The sequence below is a fragment of the Hetaerina americana genome, unplaced genomic scaffold (assembly GCF_022747635.1).
Source record: "Hetaerina americana unplaced genomic scaffold, ioHetAmer1.1.p SCAF_2, whole genome shotgun sequence".
Classification (NCBI taxonomy): Eukaryota; Metazoa; Arthropoda; class Insecta; order Odonata; family Calopterygidae; genus Hetaerina; species Hetaerina americana.
The window spans coordinates 78,519,997-78,540,480 of record NW_027286763.1 but is presented as its reverse complement, the minus strand read 5'-3'; the positions used below and the strand labels follow the sequence as shown (position 1 = coordinate 78,540,480).

The 20,484-nt window shown below is 34.3% G+C and overlaps 1 protein-coding gene across 1 annotated transcript; it reads right to left on the bottom strand.

Moving 5' to 3' along the window:
* Window positions 1-1,541: 1,541 nt before the first annotated feature.
* On the bottom strand, window positions 1,542-16,829 carry LOC139688024 (CUE domain-containing protein 2). The gene is made up of 8 exons (XM_071585426.1): window positions 16,725-16,829; window positions 16,383-16,476; window positions 13,408-13,658; window positions 8,562-8,719; window positions 6,834-7,091; window positions 5,796-5,921; window positions 4,675-4,955; window positions 1,542-3,220 (listed from the first exon to the last, which is right to left on the bottom strand). Exons 2-7 carry the CDS (start codon window positions 16,466-16,468, stop codon window positions 4,785-4,787), a joined length of 1,050 nt encoding a protein of 349 aa, XP_071441527.1. The 5' UTR covers window positions 16,469-16,476; window positions 16,725-16,829; the 3' UTR covers window positions 1,542-3,220; window positions 4,675-4,784.
* Window positions 16,830-20,484: the final 3,655 nt, after the last annotated feature.

Below are 20,484 nucleotides of genomic sequence, written 5' to 3'. Positions count from 1 at the left end.
TTTGCTTGGAGTCACAAAATATTTATTTACGAGCTGTGTCCATCCAAAAACCTACCTTAACCAGTAGATTACCTAATAATAATAATCAAATTCGATGCTGAGACATTTTAAAGTAATACCTTTTGTTTCAGGCAGAAGAAATATATGGATTTATTACTATGCGTACTATGATTTTAAGCACTTGAATTTTCAATGTAAATCATGGGTTTTCAATTAGGCCATCGAAAATTTCAGTATGCTTCAACTCTGTGTGCACCAAAGGGTCGCAACTCATCCAAAATAGTTACATTTTAGAGATAGAACCATCGTCGCTAGTATTCCCTTCGGAAGGAGCCTATGACAAATTTTAATGCCCAGGCCTGATTCAGGATGTTCGTCTTTGAATGGCGGTTCATCAATTAAATTGGGCATAATCTGGGGGAAATGTTGAATCAAGGTCGAAATTATTTCGTTCAAGTATTAATTTCAGCAAGGAGAGGTCTGATGGCCAAACCACTTGAGTTCTTCCTTTAACTTGGAAAAATAAAAATCTCCAATTCGAATCATACTAGATGATTACTTTTTCATAACCTTATCTATTCAAGACCTAATTGCTAAAGGGACAAATAAAGAGTGCCTCCATGGAATGGACTGAGTTTTCTTCAAATTTTTGAAAGGCTCATGAATGAATTCACATTTAGTGAATGTGTAAAAATGTTATGAAGCAATAGTTGTGCAACCCATCAAATGCACCATTTTAAAGTCAAATTTCACACAATGTAGACTATGGCTACAATAGACATCATATTGGTATTGTAGCCATTAACTATGATATCTATGAACCAAATGCATTTAGGCACCTCAAAGCATAGGATCCATCTTAAGGCATATATCAGAGAAACTGTCATTGATAGATTCAATAGAAATGACATTTCAATTTTATAGCAGTCTTCGAAGTAATTGATAGTGGCAAATTATTTAGTTATGTGAGAGTATAGTTGGCTACATTATCATCTGCATAAAAAATCTAGCAAAACAATCTAGAACCAATTCATAATAGGTTTGATATTTCATGCACTAAAAGGAATCCAACGAGCAATTAGAGGCAATAATTTGGAATAGAAAATTTAAGTGAAAACATGAGCATGTACAAACCAGCTTGAGGAACTTTTAAGGTATGTGATTAAAAGGCAATCTACTGAACATAATGGGGACAGAAATTACCAGGCCTAAGTTAGGCATCTAGAAATTGAAATATTGTATGCCAAAATCGAGATTTCTCATGTTTTATGAGGAAATATGGAATGTCTTTAGAGGGAAAGTTTGAAGGCCATCAATGAAGTTAAAATGAATTTGCTTCTATCTGTAAGGCGTACACAGTTCTTAACAAAATCAGTAAAAAATATGCTAAGTTTAATAATGGATGTGAAATTAATTCAGTACTAGGATATTAATGTTTTTAAAGGTCTAGCGTATTTGAGCATACATATCAGTTTTTCATTAATTTATAATTGGATTTATACCAGCAGATATAGAAAGTGATCAATGATGTATAATTAATTGGCTCATTTATTGGTTCACAATTAATACAAATTGTACATGCTCACAGTAAACATTCATATATGGGCTCAGTGGCAAAAAGAATGAGATCTTGGTAGTGTACAAAGGCCATTCTTACACTGGAATGCACAACCTAAGGATCAAAAAGCAATAGAAATTACATGTATATTCTTCACAAGCATTTGTAGTCTTTAAAAACACTGTGATATAGTTCATACATGCATAGGGTTATATCTTTTATGACCACCAACTCACAAATTTCCAAATTCCATGTCAATACATCAAATAATTAAGAAAAAAGAAAGTTGACATTTGCTGGAATACATTTGTACACTATAAACACGTCATTTCTTACTACAGGTTAAACATTTTCTTCCTTGAAATTTCAAACCATTACAAATTATACTATATTTTTTTAATTTTTCAGATTGGACAAAATGAATTTGCCAGTCAAATGGAGATATTTGAATTCCTACATGTATGTATATGTTTAAGTAACACTGTCTTCAGGTAATTACATTGATCAACAAACTATACATTAACACATCTAATTATGTTCTATTACAGCATTAAGAGATTCCTCAGACATAACCTCGATATGAAATGCTGGTTTTTTACCAAATCAATTTTTCTTCTTTTTATGGTTATGCATACATCATTACAAACATTGATACCTTGGGTTATCACTTAAATAATTATAAATATGGCTCCTTTCCAACTAGTTTTAACAGCAGATGAAGATTCAGTGTTTCTTTATGTCTCCACTTGGATCAGACTTCTTCACAAGAGGTGTCTCACTACAGAGACCACAATGGAATGGTGATTTCACCTCTACCACAAATTACATTTACTTAAGTATCACAAATCCTCACAGCTAAAATTGTATTAAAAAGTATGACACATTAAAAAACAGTAAACAGATACGAAAATGTAAAATACTGGCATAAAATAAATGTTTAAATTATCTTCTCAAATTTGCACTTTCCCTAACAAAACACACACAATGGTATATGATGCGAGTCATTCTATACACATTTGGCAAAATAACTCAGACTGACTATTATCCCAATGCATGAGAGAAATGATGTCATGATTTGACTGTTACTTATAAATATAGAATAAAAAAATCACAGCATTTATTTTAAAATAAATAATAATACTACTTACATAAAAACTGCATTTTGTACAATTAATTAAAGCTGCTATCCACAGATCTCACAAAGTTAGTCTCTTTTATTTACTGATATTCTATGACACAATGATCCCTTGTTTTGAAGGTTCAAATACTGTTTCACAGTAAATCTATTTATAGCTAATCAAAGAAAATAACTCATTAAACAAGCTATAACAGGACTTTGAACGTGTTATACACAGTTATTGCATGCACAGATGATATTTGGGTCAAGAGAAAACTAGTAGTAATATCATAACATTCAACAAAAACTCAAGAAGAAGTATTTCTTGAGATATGTACATGACAAAATGTGCCATATGGTGCAGTTTCTCAGTTGGTGCCAACGATGTATAGCAACAATGTCATGGTGTTCCTGAGCAATCTCAGCAGCAGATACGCAAAGAGAAGGTGCACATTTTCCTGGATTGGAACAAAAACAGCTTTGACTGCTTCTCTTCTTCCTGCTGCAGGAACAATCACACCTCTTGCTTACATGGAGTTCCAATCCTGAAGCCATTCAAAAATAGAAAATTTTTAAAATTTATATTGATATAACCCCCAGAGTATGGGAAAGTAAACATTTCTACCAATATGACACAGTAACACATAAACATTATCAATAATTCTAATGAATAAAGTTTCGAAAAATACAGTTCTCTTTGGCCAGACATATGAAAAATGTAAAATATTATCAAGAAAAAAGAATAAGCACTAATCAAATGCATAAAATAAGTATATGAATTTTATTCCATTGTAATTATATGAGGGGAAGTTATCCATAAATTTTGCATTAACATGTCATCATTGTACTATATTGATGAATGTCAACTTTTTTTTTTAAACGTAACAAATCGTTTGAATATAAGATGATAATCATAATATTACAAATATAATTTAATAGTTCTCAAATCAAACATGTACGTTTTAAATAATTTCCGCTAGAATATTTTCATATGTAACCATTTCATTTCAGTGAGGAACAAATATTGAAAAAAATTTTCACCACATGCACTGACCCTGGCCATGTCTGAAATATATGCCCTGCCTTCTTGTCTTCATTGTCATTAGTCCAAACTCTATTGTCAACATACATTCCTCCTTGAACTAGACAGTTGTGATGCAAACAATATCCATATTAAACAGAAGTATATAATTTACTTGCAGTGGCATTTTATTACAGGTTCATGCCATAATGAATCTTTCATTTCATTCCCAAATATGAATATAGCCTCATTCTGAAGTATTCATGTTGATAATGTCATAATACAACTACCTTCTTTCTTAATCAGATTCACTCCTTTCACTGGTCTGAACGAATGAGTTTGAAAAATTGTAAAGGGATTTCTAAAATGTCAACTTCCATGTATACATTTGAAATTCTGGAAAATGATCATACAAATTAGATGGTATGTAACTTTAAATGCCATCTCCTTGCCAACTGATTTATAACCTCCTTTCTCCAACTGAAACTCATTAATGGATTGAAATAGGTTTATTTTGACCAATAATGTTGTGAATGAATATACTTAAGAGTGGAGATTTGATAGTGATATTACTATTTACTGAACTGTATTCCTCAGACTTTAACGTACATTTTGAACTCATGTCTGGAAAAAATAGTACAATTTTCTAAGTCAGTCAATTTAATATTTAGTCAATGCAAATACAGTTTAATTCTAAAAATATAGAAAATCACTGAGCAGCAACAGAATAATACCTAAAATTATATCTTTCTATCGGTTTGAAGTTCAACATCAAGTTTCTCTTCATGACAATTGAAAGAAAATCTAGCAATTTTATCAGGAGCAACATTAATCAACCTGTCCTGAAACTTGCTTTTTCTAGTTGCTATTTCTTACTATTTAAGATCCTCAAAGCCAATTTTCTACATTTAAGCTTAAAAGAGTATTTTCATTAGGTTAATTCTACCATTTATAATCTGCACACCTCAATCAACTTACCAAGAATTGCCCATTTTCGCAAGTTGTTTTCAACTCAAAAAAGAGGGTAGGAGGAGAATTCTTTATCACCTCTCCACGTGGGTCAACGTGGGGGCGAAGAAGCAGAGGGGTCAGTGGAAGCGATATTGCCGTGCTGGCTTGAGGCTCACATAGGTCTTCTTCATTGGGTCCCCACCTGCCTCTCCACCACCACTTTCCTCCTCCTTCCTCACCTCTGTAAACCTCTCCCCTTTGATGCTCACTATTTTGTTATCTCGGTAACGGATGAGCTTTTTTGGTTCCTGAAAAATAATGAAAGTGACTTCAAGCAGTCTCCAAGGATCCAATTCGCAATTGCACAGCAGAGCATCGATTATGTTTGGTAAATGGAAGGAAAAATATATAGAGTAATAACCACAAAATTAGTCAAAATGCTCATGCGTTTTGATATAAAACTGTTTTGGTCCTAAGTCTCTTCTTTGGAATGAAATCCATTTCTCTCAATTCAACAACCAAAAACTGCACTCGATTGCAGTGAAATTCAATCGCAAAAACAGACAATCTAAGTGGCATACATGAGCATTCCCCATTATCAACAAATATCCTTCAATTGTGGATAAAATTGACTGGGTCAAAAAAACATTTGCATGGTATCTACTATCCTACCCCAACAGCTCTTGCTATATTTTTCTTTAAAAACATTAGTCTCTCTACTATTACCCATTTAACCACAATCTGTTTGTTTCAAGTTATTACAATGGATACAGGCTAAGATGTATAACAGCAATTAATTATTATCACAATATTTTGTAGCAAGGGTTGCACAAGTAGCAGTGTTTAATTACATAGAGTTAATTTTTACAGGGGAAACTACTCAAACAGGCATCAATTTTTATCAACACAGCACACACTGCATTCACGCATTTGCATTCAAGTTATCCCTTTCAGACACAAAAAATAAATATGTTAAATCATTGCTAAGCCTGTGCTGATGTATTTCATGATCTTATCCAAAGTTTAATTCATCTAAATTAAAAAATATTCAAGGTCAGACATGGTAGTCTGGTCAGGTATTTCTTTCAACATCAGTATTTTTGAATAGATGTATATCTAATGATGATGACAGTTAAAATAATACGTACTGCTTTAGGAGCAACTGGTCTGTGCTCCCTCTTATCTTCCTCATGGTCAATGTAGCTATACCTAGCAATTATTCTCTCCTTCAGTTGTCTGTCATCCACACGAACTTTAGGCCTCCCTCCACCCACCTGTGAAATCAAGCGTGGTTTGAACATTATTAATTTAACGTGTCTTAAGATTGCTACTGCAATAACTCCACATTTTAACAAACTAAGAGAATTTCCCAACTTCACTCATGGGAGGGACATAACTTGACTTTTTGAGATTCAAGTTGGTGGTTGTATAATACACTAGGTGTACATTACCTATTCTAAACACAGATAATCTTTAGATATTTAAATATAAACTAAGTAAGTTATTCTATGTTTTGTCAAAATAAAAATTACATCCCAATGATAGTTTCCAACAAAATTCAAATAAATAGTAAAAGAAAGGACTTTTGAAAAACAATACTTGATAATAAAAAAAGAAGGCACCCACTAACTCACAATTTTCTAAAAAAAAGAGCACAAAATTTAAGTTTAATGAGATATTTAACTGTTATCATTTTCACGAAAGCAATCAATTAAGGTAATTATTAATCATTTAATTAATTTCATCAAATTTGACCATGGGATAGGAAAAATAAACTTTCAGATATAAACAGGAAATGGACCTTGTTTTCATATAATTTGATTTAGTCATGGATAATCACAATAAATTTAATTTAACTTATCTCTTATCACTGATACTCTAGGAGATCATAATAAATGTCTCAAACAACAATATATTTAAATTTCATTGGATTTTATGACAAAACTAAATTGGCAAATATTAAATTGAACCTCTATTTAAATAGAGCCATTAATCAGGGATCTGAAAATTTCACATTTATTGACTTTAACATGATTATTATAATCCTCCAAATATTCCATATACCATATACAACATACATTTATAAAGTCTTTGGTTCATTGAATAACATATTGATTCTTTGATATCTTTTTGAAATTTCCATCCATTCAACCAGTAGCGTAAGGCTACTCAACTCGCTAACTAACCTGAACAGCAGGACTAGCAACAGTGAGACTCTGACCAGCTTCTTGACGGTGAAGAACCAACTGAGCAGCACGTGGAAGATCTCCACCAGCAATGGCGAGACAATGGCGCACTTCAAGACAGCACGCCCCGGGAAACATTTCCTGCAGCAGCCTCACCTCTTCTTCCTCCTCTACAGCTGCCCTCTTGTCACCACCTGGATCCCTCTCCCCATTCCCCTCATTCTCCTTCTCACCTCCCCCTCCCTTACCACTGCATTCCTGAGACCCATGAGAAAGAGACATGAATCCTGAGTGAACAAAAGGAGAAGATTTTGGTTTTGACAAAATATAAGTGTACTTTGGCCCGATGATTTTAGAGAGACAGGGGTGGATCCTTGGTCAAATTTAGGGAGGGGGTGACCAGTGACCACCTTTCCTGGCCACCATGTAGTGCAAGGAAAGGGAAAACAAGACTGAATTCAGCAATAATGGAAATGAAACAGGCTTTTCGAAATAAAATCCATTCAGTTTTTGGGTTCTTGGTGGCTTTAAAAAAATGTATTATAAATGGCTAGAAGGAATATCATATTATGAAAGGTTCTAGGGGGAAGCCGGTTAGCACGTATTCTTTGGGTCCATCCCATGGATCAACTACTTTACACATGCACACATAACTGTTGTTTACAAATCACCAAATGTTAAATGACAATTTAACCAAAATGATAAACTGAAAAACACTAGTTAAGCATGGTGAAAATTGAAAAGTGCTTTTTCCCTTTACCAGCATAAATAATTAATATTTTCAGAAAGTGGCTCACAAAGAAACATGACCTGGTGCTTTGTGAACCACTTGGTAATTATATAATATTTCCCCACAAGCATCAAACATACTAAAACCTCTGAAAGAAATAATACTCAAGATAATTCACCTAGGCTTTACCGGAGCAATGTAACATTCAGTGGGTAATAAAGTGAAATATTTTTCAATTTCAGCCTACTTTAGGTTTGCACTAAATTCCATTATTGGCATGTTCTTTGAAAATGGCATTAAATTGAAAGCGCATCCATAGGATTGCCATTAATCAGGCATTGGCTGTGTCAGCTTTTTCCCTTATTTCCTGGCTCATAAGACTTATTCTGATTTTTCAGGTCACAATTTATGAAAAAGATGGATCAGACAGAAAAGATCAAATTATAAAACTTATTCTGAAAAAAATTGTATTGTTGCATTTATAATAATGGCAACCATTTTCTATGCATGTGGGAAAAAATATGTAATGGTAAGGATTTTTCCAATGAAACAGATTGCATGTGCTGGTCGAAATTATACTAATGTATCCCAAGCCCATAAGATGCAGGCCGGTTTTATAACACATTTTAATCACAAATATTGCGCATCTTATGGGCCAGGAAATACAGCACTTAAAAGATAAAATTTGGCCGATTTGATCAGTCAATTATTTGTTAGCTGAGAAGCATTTATCATTTGTCTTGCCAGAAAAAAATAATCCTGTTTCTCAGACACCCAACCATTTCCTACCCCTTCTATTTACCTATGTAAGTCAGAATAGAGTGGAAAGTACAATATTAACTACTCCTTTAAATAGTTCTGTCAGGAATAATGACAATATTTATTTATCATTAAATGGAATGCACAATCGATTACAGACAAAATATCACCAAGGTCTATCCAATCATATGATTCATTGAAGAGGGCTAACTAGTAAATTAATGTACAGCAATACTCACCTCTTGACCTGATAAATAATCCCCACTATCACAACTTCCCTCACTAGTTTCAGATAACTTTTTTACACGTCCAACAGCAGGTCCACCATTGGGTAGAAGAGATAGTGATGACGGACTAGGTATGTGAATCTCGGAGATTTTGAATGATAACCCATCAACTAGAAATGAAAATACACATGCATTAGGTTTCAAATATTCAATTTGAAGCATATTTCTACGATTATTTAGTTAACTTGAAGGGCTATTTATCAATTACTTCAAATAACTTTGTCATCACATTTCCTTTCCTTAATCCCATTGAATTATTACTAACGTAAAACATTTCATCATGCATGCAGCTACCAGTTATTTTTTTATTTATTATGCGATTATTTTGGGCTTTCTCTGAATAAAGTAAATTTTGACAAATAATTTCAACAAAGAAACTGAACTTCACAAAGCATATTACTTGATCCCTAATACATGATGCGGGGAAACTATACTGACACTGGAAAATATCCAAACAAATCTGAACTTCCCAAATGATTATATCAGGAGGCCAGAAGAATTAAGATACCTCTGAAGTCACCTTTGTCTGTTTGAGAGGAAGTATAGGGGATTCTGGTGAACCATGTGGTTTAAATGGAAACAAAAAAGAGGTTTTTCAGAGGCACTTGGAAAGTACATTAGCCAAAACACCACTTTGACCCCCTTGTTAGACTGATCATAGAGTGGAAAGTGATAAAATTAAAATGCTGATTTCTTTGACAGAGATGTCCTGATATAAATGAAATGAATACAGTTCATTGACAAGAAGTTTGAAATGAATTTAAGCCCAGAACATTAAATTAAATCATCATGAAACCTAAACATTTTCAAAATCTCAATATGCCCACAAATAAAAATGGGCAGCTCAACTTTTTGTCACTACTAATTTACTGTCGCAGACAACTAGGTGATGTGGATATGTTTAGGTTGCAGTCCCTTAGCAAAAGGATACTGTTTTAGTGATGAAACCTCACTGCATAAAATTTTCATGCCTATTTCTCCCATATAAAACTGCAGCAGCATACATGTCAAGTGACAACAATGACTTGATTGATGGCCACCTGTGGTCAAGCATATTTCCTCTCCCTCTCACCATTGTTGATAATAATGACAGGGCTTCTTTACTGGCTCTCTACACTCATGCGTATGCTGAGACATCTGACATAATGACTCAATTACTTTTCTTGTTATGCAGTGGGCATCAGTGGCACCTTGGTATTTACTATCATTTTTAAGTGCTTCTATGAACTGAATGAGTGCTACTGAGTGATCCATGTATATGTAAGACTTGGCCCATTGAAGTTTTGTGCCTTCTACAACCTGATCTGCAGCTGCAATGAAAATTGGTGAACATAGATGTTTAATACATCACGGAATCAAAATTTCCAGTGACTGGGCCTGGTGTTTGGAGTCTGTAGTTTGCAGCAACACTGAGCTCATGGTCTGATTTGTGAGTATACATAAATACTTGTTAATACCTGACTAATATTAAAAATTGACTTCAAAGACTCATTTGGAAAAGTGTACCTTAAAAAAAATCCAGGTTAATCCACCCACAGATACCTGTGTTACATCTCATACACAATTATTTGTCACTTTTACTCATGTTTGGGTTGAGCCTGGATGCCTCAGCATACTACCTTGATCAAAAAGTTCCCGGAATAACCACCGTGTGGCGCTCCCATCGTTCCGATTTGAGTTCTGTTTTTTTTGTTAAATTGGTACATCTGTTGTTGATATTCCCTTTAAATCTTAGTGTCATAACTTGACATTTGCAAAAGTTACGTAGCCAAGAGTACATCTATCTCTGTGTGTGTTGGCGATTTTTTACAATTGCAGAAATGGATTTAAATTTGCAACAACGAACTTGTATTAAATTTTGCGTAAAAAACGGATTTAGTGGCGCACGGACGTTGGAAATGTTGGAAAAGTGTTTCGGCAACGATTCTCTAAAAAAAACGGTCGTTTACCAGTGGCACGAGCGGTTCAGAAGTGGTCGTGAGTCAATCGAAGATGATGAACGCAGTGGCAGACCATCGACATCGAAAGTCGGTGAAAAAATTGATAAAGTAAAAGAAATGTTGGTCAATAACCGCAAATTAACCATCAGAGAAATAGCGGAGGACTTGAACATTGCCTATGGATCCGCCCAAGACATTGTGGTTAATGATTTGGGTTTCCGTCGTGTAGCAGCAAAGTTGGTGCCAAGAGACCTCAATTTCATGCAAAAAAGAGACCGTGTTGACGTCGCAAAAGACATGATTTGCGAGGCTGAATCCGATCCCACATTCATCAAAAGGATCATTACTGGAGACGAGACGTGGGTTTATGAGTACGACACGCAATCCAGACATCAGGCAAGTGAATGGCGTTCACCAAATGAGCCGAGACCAAAAAAACCACGTCGTTTTCAGTCAAAAAAGAAGGCAATGCTGACGGTTTTCATGGATTACAACGGTGTAGTGCATCATGAATTTTTGCCAGAAGGCCAGACAGTAAACAAAGAGTATTATTTGGGCGTTATGAGACGTTTGCGTGAAGCAATTCGCCGAAAGAGACCAGAAATGTGGGCAGAAAACTCGTGGATTTTGCACCATGATAACGCACCGTCGCACAGTGCTATCATTATTCGTAATTTTTTGACGAAAAATGCAACAAATACCATCCAACAGCCACCGAATTCACCTGATTTGGCTCCCTGTGACTTCTTTCTGTTCAATCGAGTTTAAAAACCATTACGGGGAACGCGTTTTAGCAGCCGAGAGGAAGTAATGGAAAAATCGCAGGAAGCACTGATGGACATACCGAAAACCGAATATAAAAAATGTTTCGAGGATTGGATCAAGCGCTGGCATAAGTGTGTTGCAGTCGATGGGGATTACTTTGAAGGGGGCAATATAGATTTAGATGAATAAACTTGTATTTTTAATTTTCTGAATAAATTCCGGGAAATTTTTGATCAAGGTAGTATTTCCTAAAAGCCAGAATTATTGGGTACCTGATCCTTCTGGAAACTACAAGTGGTTCAGGTAAATGTATTGCCCCTCCCCTATATTGAATGTACTAACTTATTTTGTACACCACAGACTTAATACTAGATGAGCTATAACTTCTCCTACCATCAACCATTTTGGTCAATCACAGCAGTTTTTTTGTTTATTTACAACGACAACAATAAAAAAAGTGCATCTGACCTTAACAACCTTGAATTTTACTTCATAAACTCCATTTTTTTATATTTCTCCCAAGGGAACGACTAGCTTCCACTTATGCGAAAGTCACATACCAGCACTTTTTATTGAGCTACATACTACCTTGATCAAAAAGTTCCCGGAATAACCACCGTGTGGCGCTCCCATCGTTCCGATTTGAGTTCTGTTTTTTTTTTGTTAAATTGGTACATCTGTTGTTGATATTCCCTTTAAATCTTAGTGTCATAACTTGACATTTGCAAAAGTTACGGTCGGTTTTCGGTATGTCCATCAGTGCTTCCTGCGATTTTTCCATTACTTCCTCTCGGCTGCTAAAACGCGTTCCCCGTAATGGTTTTTTAACTCGATTGAACAGAAAGAAGTCACAGGGAGCCAAATCAGGGGAATTCGGTGGCTGTTGGATGGTATTTGTTGCATTTTTCGTCAAAAAATTACGAATAATGATAGCACTGTGCGACGGTGCGTTATCATGGTGCAAAATCCACGAGTTTTCTGCCCACATTTCTGGTCTCTTTCGGCGAATTGCTTCACGCAAACGTCTCATAACGCCCAAATAATACTCTTTGTTTACTGTCTGGCCTTCTGGCAAAAATTCATGATGCACTACACCGTTGTAATCCATGAAAACCGTCAGCATTGCCTTCTTTTTTGACTGAAAACGACGTGGTTTTTTTGGTCTCGGCTCATTTGGTGAACGCCATTCACTTGCCTGATGTCTGGATTGCGTGTCGTACTCATAAACCCACGTCTCGTCTCCAGTAATGATCCTTTTGATGAATGTGGGATCGGATTCAGCCTCGCAAATCATGTCTTTTGCGACGTCAACACGGTCTCTTTTTTGCATGAAATTGAGGTCTCTTGGCACCAACTTTGCTGCTACACGACGGAAACCCAAATCATTAACCACAATGTCTTGGGCGGATCCATAGGCAATGTTCAAGTCCTCCGCTATTTCTCTGATGGTTAATTTGCGGTTATTGACCAACATTTCTTTTACTTTATCAATTTTTTCACCGACTTTCGATGTCGATGGTCTGCCACTGCGTTCATCATCTTCGATTGACTCACGACCACTTCTGAACCGCTCGTGCCACTGGTAAACGACCGTTTTTTTTAGAGAATCGTTGCCGAAACACTTTTCCAACATTTCCAACGTCCGTGCGCCACTAAATCCGTTTTTTACGCAAAATTTAATACAAGTTCGTTGTTGCAAATTTAAATCCATTTCTGAAATTGTAAAAAATCGCCAACACACACAGAGATAGATGTACTCTTGGCTACGTAACTTTTGCAAATGTCAAGTTATGACACTAAGATTTAAAGGGAATATCAACAACAGATGTACCAATTTAACAAAAAAAACAGAACTCAAATCGGAACGATGGGAGCGCCACACGGTGGTTATTCCGGGAACTTTTTGATCAAGGTAGTATGTGCATAATTGTTAGCTTGCCACTTGTGTATAACTAGCCATTTTGCTTCCAAGATGCACATGCCCTATGATAGAAGTATCTATATTCTGATGAATTCCACTGACTGTGAACATAATTAATAAAAGAAAAAATATCTACTATTAATTACTATTATCACTGATTGATAATACTAACAATTGGCAGTGTTTTCATCATCGTTGCTCCCTTCTGGTGATGACCTTCGGAGTAATATTTCTTGGAGATCAGCCATCCACTGGGTAACATGACAACTTTTAACACAGTTTGTAAAGGCTGGAAAACATGCTGACAGCACTTCAATGAATGCTTCTGCATCAAAGGTGCCCTCAACGGCCTCAGCTCCCCCAGTTGCAGCCACCTCTTCAACAATACTTACAACATAGCTTAATACAAACTCATCTAAGCAGCTGAAATGTAATACAGAAAATAAATATTGTAACATAACAGCAATACATGAAAAATTGTGGTATAGTCACTGTAAACTCACAAGTTTTAGAGAGAAATGATGCTACGACAGTGGCCGAGCAAAAGGACTTGATCACATAAATCATTAATTTTGGTCATGTAATTAAATATCCCCTGGTACTGTATACAATTTACTTTTTGATACAAAGGGATACGAAAAATTTTACTAGGATGAGGTGTGATTTAGTCCAAAATGGCAAATTTTTAGATAGGAGTAAGTTCCATGGACACCAGCATACTATTTAGCCCATTGATCACAGGGGATATCACCATGTTTGACATGGATTGAATTATCCATAATTACAGTAAAAATAAAAGTTTCCAAATTTCAATTGCGAAAAGGCAAGAAAGAAATACCAAAAACAGATACTACTGCCCATTTAATTCATTAAAATGCTACACAAATTACTTTCACCAAATGTTGAGCTGTTTTAAGCAGGATAAGCATACAATGACTTTGATATTCTAGAACTTCCTACATTATTTTCACAGTATATTGCCTTTTTATATCAGTCCCATGAAATATTTTTAAAAATGCACTCTCGAGGCATAATTTTCAGCTGTGATATTATTATCTTGTCTTTTCATTCTAAGTGGCACTCATACAAAGCAATATACAAAAGAATACACTCTTTTTTTTTAAATTTTGGTCATCCCAGTTACCTCCATCAGTGTGAGATATATGACATACAAACAAAACATAAACAGAGATCAAATGGAAGGGAAGAATAAATGACCTCAATCTTATTGACCATAAGTTACTTATCTATCAGATATTGAAATTCCTTGCTCTTAATATTTCAAGCCATAAATACGTAAATGGAAAACCACATGAGTGAACCACGCAGGATCATAATAACCACAGTTGGGTCTTGATGACCCAAAGCCAATTTAAATAATCAGATACTCTGATTAATACAGAATGATTGCATGTCAACATCAAATATGACAATGGGTCTCAAATTTCCATAATACTCTAAAACTTATAATTTTCTTTAAAGCAATAAGTCCACAAATTACTTTCATAAACTAAATATTTCTCTTTTCTAGCATCAATAAAATATTTTTATGGCAAACTCTAATTCTCACTACTGACATTTACTTGCCAATTCTGAAGTTGGCTAGGCTGAGTTCAACAGGCTTGATGTGGCCACAAGAAAAGTAATTCACATGAAATGCAGGTAAATATCTGAATTAATATGTATATCTATGCCTACATAAGTTAAACAATCCTGTGGTCTGATTCCTTTATAACATTTTAATTCTATGCCAATCAAAACCCACTCAGTCAAATACCAAACCCAGCAAAAATTACCAAATTCTACGTACTAAAAAACTTCTTTTTTAGATTTCGAATCATAGCAAACGATGTGCTGTTGAAATAAAAAGAAAATAAACCCTTGTACCCTGAATGTGTAAAGTGCCCATGCTATTGAGCTTATTGCCAGGTGGTCCCTATCATAACATATTAAACTGGGATTTGGATCAAAAACTTCGGTTTTAACCACTAGGCCTATTATGCTAGAATACTAAACTGTAGCTTGATATAATTCCTAATTGAACTTCAGCTATCGATTCTTCTTCCACCCCTATCAGCTACACTTGTCAAAAAAAATTAAACCAGGCAAGCAGTATTATCATTTCAAAGTTTAAAGAATTTAAATTGTCGATTGTTGAGCTTCTTGACCAAAAGGATATTAAAAAAATTCACGATCACCAGAATATGACTGAAATTATTTTGCCCTTTGTCCCTGACAACAGGAACCTTACTTAAACATAAATTCTGAAAGTACACATTCAAAGAAATCTTAGATAAATGACCTAGTTGAAGCGGCTGACTGGCTGCTAAAAGGAAAACCTAAAGGCGGGCTTATCCCACATTATATATAGACGTGATATGATACGATCGATTCTACTGCATTTGTTTACAGTCAATATGGCCAAACCCGCCACGGTAGATCAGAATTCCATTACACAAAATATATCTCAACAACGAAATTAATAATATCTTTCGATTTATGTATGCATTTAAAAGCCACAGATCCACTTAGAAAGAACACTGCGTTGGGGAAAACTCTTTGTTTACATTCCACCCTTTCCCAAATAAAGTGAAGGATATTTTATTTCTTGACCTATAACTAAGAAAAACGCTAACCTTTACTATATGTACAATATATGAATGTTCAAAGTAAAAGACTGTGAAATTCAATTTTCATTATATTACCTTCATCATCATTAACGAGCAAATGGAATTGCCTTCATGAGACCATTTTAATAATGACCCCGATGCCAATAAAGAAACTATTCAACCATTGCTCAATTTCAGATCATATTACCATACTCAAATATAAACCTCAAACTTTCCTCTCCCAAACTTCAAATATAAAACTCCAACATAGCTTTCAAACCCCGAGTGCGAGCGTCGATGCTAATCTATAGGCGGGGAGATGTAAACAAAATGTCCTAAATGCAGACTAGGATTTGAAATCACACCTTTAACTACATTTATTCATCCTTACTTAAAAGTAATTGCAGTTTCACTTTCAGATGTGGTTCTTTCAGTCATTTTTGATGATGAAGAGATATTTAAAAATAACCAACTTTTTTTCCCAACACGGCGATAAATGCTGATTAACACTTAAAATCAATACAAATTGAACATTTACCTTAATTGTGCATTAGGAATATGCTGTTTAACAAACTGAAAAAGTGATTCCTTAACTAGCCCTTCTTGTTCCACCGCTGTGCTCATTTTGTTACCTATTGAAAACAAATTAAAAGTTTCTTACTAAGATTAACCAAAATTGTCTTAGTTATCACCACCATGCACTATATTCCAAAAGCTAAGAATTAGCCGACAATGGAAGTTTATTTTTAATGCGTTTCATAAATAAAAACCAAGATGACATTACGCAGGCCATATTTTGGAAGTTTTCCGCACATCAAGACTACACAGCGGAAACATAAGCAATAAAATGATTTTGAACCAAACAGAAGTTTGTACTCACTGCTTATCTGTACGCGCTTCCACTCAATATATAACTTTAGTATATAAATAACAAACTCCCTGATAACCGCAGTGTAAATAATGCCTTATATTATTCAGCACAGACTCCATCTACGGAGAACCAGATAAGGCAAGAGAGAAGGAGGAAACAAAACAAAATCATTATTGGACCATCGAGCGCAAAATCTAAAATGCGAAGACGAAAGCGAATATGTCTTCATTGAAGTCGCTAGTGCAAACTATCATTAGTAATTAATTCTTAATGATTTAGGCATTCATATAGAAAAAATGAAAAGAAATATACTGCGTGGAAAGGTTCAGCATCATTGCAGGATTATTCAGTGAGTGACTGAAACGTTCAGAATGGTTCAGCAATGTACGTATCTGCAATACATAATAATTCATACTGACATCATTACTTAATAATTAATGGTAAAATTAAATCAATATTTCGAGGGATTAAAATCCACGACACTAAAATATTTTCCTATTCTTTGCAAGTGAGTTGCAGAAGCATTTTAACTAAACCAATTTCGGCATTAATGACATATGGAGGCTGCAAGCAAAATAAAATTTTTATATGCGATCTGCAGGGACTTGTTATTTTGTTCAATATTATTGTAATGTGGTGCTGTTTATAAAGATATGTGCTAGTATTAATGCACTGTTAAGAAAACATAAAGAACTTCAGATGAATTATTACCCTACATATTTGGCAGTGACATAAGGAACTTAAATAAAAAAATGTTTTCTACTTATGTCTATTTTATGAGAGATGGTGGATATTAAAATGTTTTCAAAGAACTTTTGAGAGATGAGATCAAGTATATAGAAGCTAATTGTTATACAAATAAACTTTTTTAATATTGATATTATAAAAAGTTTTTATTTGGTTATATTTATTTAATAATTTACATCATTAAAAAGTATTTATTCAGTTATAGCATTATTTTTCTTTGATCGAATTATTAAATACTAATGTAGATCACAAATAAAAAGTATACTGCAAAGGTAACATATTAACTCTCCTATTTTTCTACCATTGTGATGTGATAAAATTTTACATGCAATTCTATTCGACAAATAAGCAGCAGCTAGATTAGGGCTGGTTGTATCCATAGCCTCATTGTCTTAAACTATCTAAATTAGCAGTTTTCTACCACCTTCAACATTTAAGACTTTTATTTTGAATGAATTACGAGTCAAAGACTTGACTAATGTATTGCAAGTATGTTACATACTTAGTCTGAATGATGAATCATTTGTGGCCCGTTTAAGGAAATTCAGCCCTCAAGTTGGTAAAAAATTAAATCTATTACATATTAGAAGGAAGCCAAGCATTCATTATATTTATTAGTTTCCATCAATTATACACTTCTATCACCCATTTTCACCACTCAATCAGTGAGTCTTGTATCATTTTTCACAATTATTATTTTATCAGGTTAATTAATTAACTCATTACACATCATCATATGAAGTCCTGGGCAGAGATGTGCTATTGGGTGTTCACTGATCTAATGCTACTGCATTAGGCAAGTGTTGAGAACCCATTGGCATCACATTTGAGATTGTGATTCTCACTATTATGGAAGACTGGGAACTACCCATAGCTATTAAAGATGTCATTTGGCAGAGCTTAATATTGAAACATTTTTACTGTAGAAGTAAACAAAATAATATAATAATGGTATGCAGGAGGGTACACTGGAGATTCACTATGATACAGGAGTATTGCAAGAGATTCAAAATGATTGCTCGAGTATTTGTATCTGATCATGTGCATTGCACAAGCATTCATTGTTGTTCTTAAATGATGGCAGAAGTATTCACTGAACATGGCAAGAGGGCATCAAAATTATAGCAGTTAGAATGCTCAGTAAACTGCTTTTTGAATGTTCAGTGAATATTACTGCAATGCATTGGTGAATGTTAATATGGCATTATCATACATATAAATCAATAGATATGCAAAAAAATAATTAACAAAGAAATTCAAAACACTTGTTTTGAATCACATGGAGTTATATCGCTATACAGTGGTATATATTAAGTGCGTGCAATCAATATATGATACATGCAATATAATAATATGTAATCACAAGGCATAAAATGCTCAATACATATGTTGTAATATACTTTAAACTATTAGTAAACTCATATTAAAAAATCTAGGAAGTTCTAAAGTAAGCTAATTTCCTCCCTTTTTATTCTGGACCTTTGGCTGTAATGCACATAATTTGTCCCACAAAATTCTCCATGAAAGGTATCACTACTATGAGGTTAGCTCTAGGAATGTGAAAAGATATCCAATGCAACAACATAGACGATGCTATTAAATGATTTCATGGCTTATACAAAAATAAAATATCAGCCTGTATTCTCCTTTTGTGCCAGGTGCTTAGGTCCAGTACTTAGTTTATTCCAATGAAAGAAGCCAATGACTCATCCACAACACCAACTTCCCGATACATATTCCAGCAAAACAATTAAGATATTTTTCAAGGCTATTTCTATGATGGCTAATAAGATGAATATAAGTTCCTAAATATGAAAATATCTTGAAAATTCTTTGTAACCATGTAAATGAAACCTGATATTTTCAAAGTGTAAAAATCATTCGCTTTGACCGGGACTCTGAAATTTTTGCATTGAAATGCATATCAGTGGATGACTACGTTAAAAGTTACTGTTGTGGCATCTACCGCTGTTCAGTTTCTTAGAAACCTGACAGCTTAAGGCTTTTTTATAGGGCCATATCAATATGATAATCAAAATTAAGGGATGAAATAGGATCACAATCATGTCTTCCACTGGTGATGTCCTTCCAAGTGGGAAATTCCTTACTTGGTATTCATAAAGAAAATAAGATCCTTGCAGTGAAAATAGGTTACACATAAACTTTTGTTTAGGCCTTAAGATAGTGCATCATCACAGTACCACAGATACAGGTTTTCAAATTCCTCTAAACTGTCATACAATCATCCATTGAATTCAAAGTATATCTGAAGGTCATCCACATAAAGCATGAATTATCAGGCTCAAGACTTTGCCTTTTATCATTTATAAGTAAAGTAAAAAGAAACAACCCAAATGAGAGCATTGAGGAACTCCTGATGTTGTGTCATAGTCAAAGGTTAAACAAGATTTAATCCTCACTTTCTGTTCTCTTTCCAACCAATAGTTTCTGAGCCATGCTAAAGAGCACATGTTATACTGTAAGTAACTTTACAATAAACTGATTAATACTTACAGTATCAAATGCTCACTTGAAATCTTTCTAAATTACGCCTATTTGTTGCCCATTACCAAATGAATTCAAAATATCATTTTGAAAAGGGAACAGGTTAATTACTGTAGGCATATTTGAACTATACACTGTTAAAATTTACTTACTGACATTTAGGATCATTCAGTAAACCAAAAGTAATTTTTAAAAGAGTGGCCCCATAGAATTCCAATAGTGTAAGGAGAATAAGCACAGTTTAAACAGAAAAATCATTTTGTCAAACTATTTTCAGAATGAAAGTAAAAAGTGAAGGGCAATGGTTAAATAAGAAATACATAATAATTACAAAGGCATCATTGAATTTTATTATAATAATAATTTTACCACAACCACAACTAAAATTAACGTTGAAAGTTAGCAGTCCTTGGCAATATATATGTGATTGGACTTTGATGGCCAGGGAAAAACTGTTCTCCCTTCCCCCATACTCATTGTCACAGCTCATATAAGCCATGCATTTAACATGAAAGAG

Excerpts from the sequence above, each read along its gene's own strand:
- LOC139688024 (XM_071585426.1), bottom strand. The coding sequence starts at position 16,468 with ATGAGCACAGCGGTGGAACAAGAAGGGCTAGTTAAGGAATCACTTTTT. Across the intron at positions 13,659-16,382 it reads ATTCCTAATGCACAATTAAG|CTGCTTAGATGAGTTTGTAT; the intron begins GTAAATGTTCAA and ends ATTACATTTCAG. Across the intron at positions 5,922-6,833 it reads TTGCTAGTCCTGCTGTTCAG|GTGGGTGGAGGGAGGCCTAA; the intron begins GTTAGTTAGCGA and ends TTGATTTCACAG.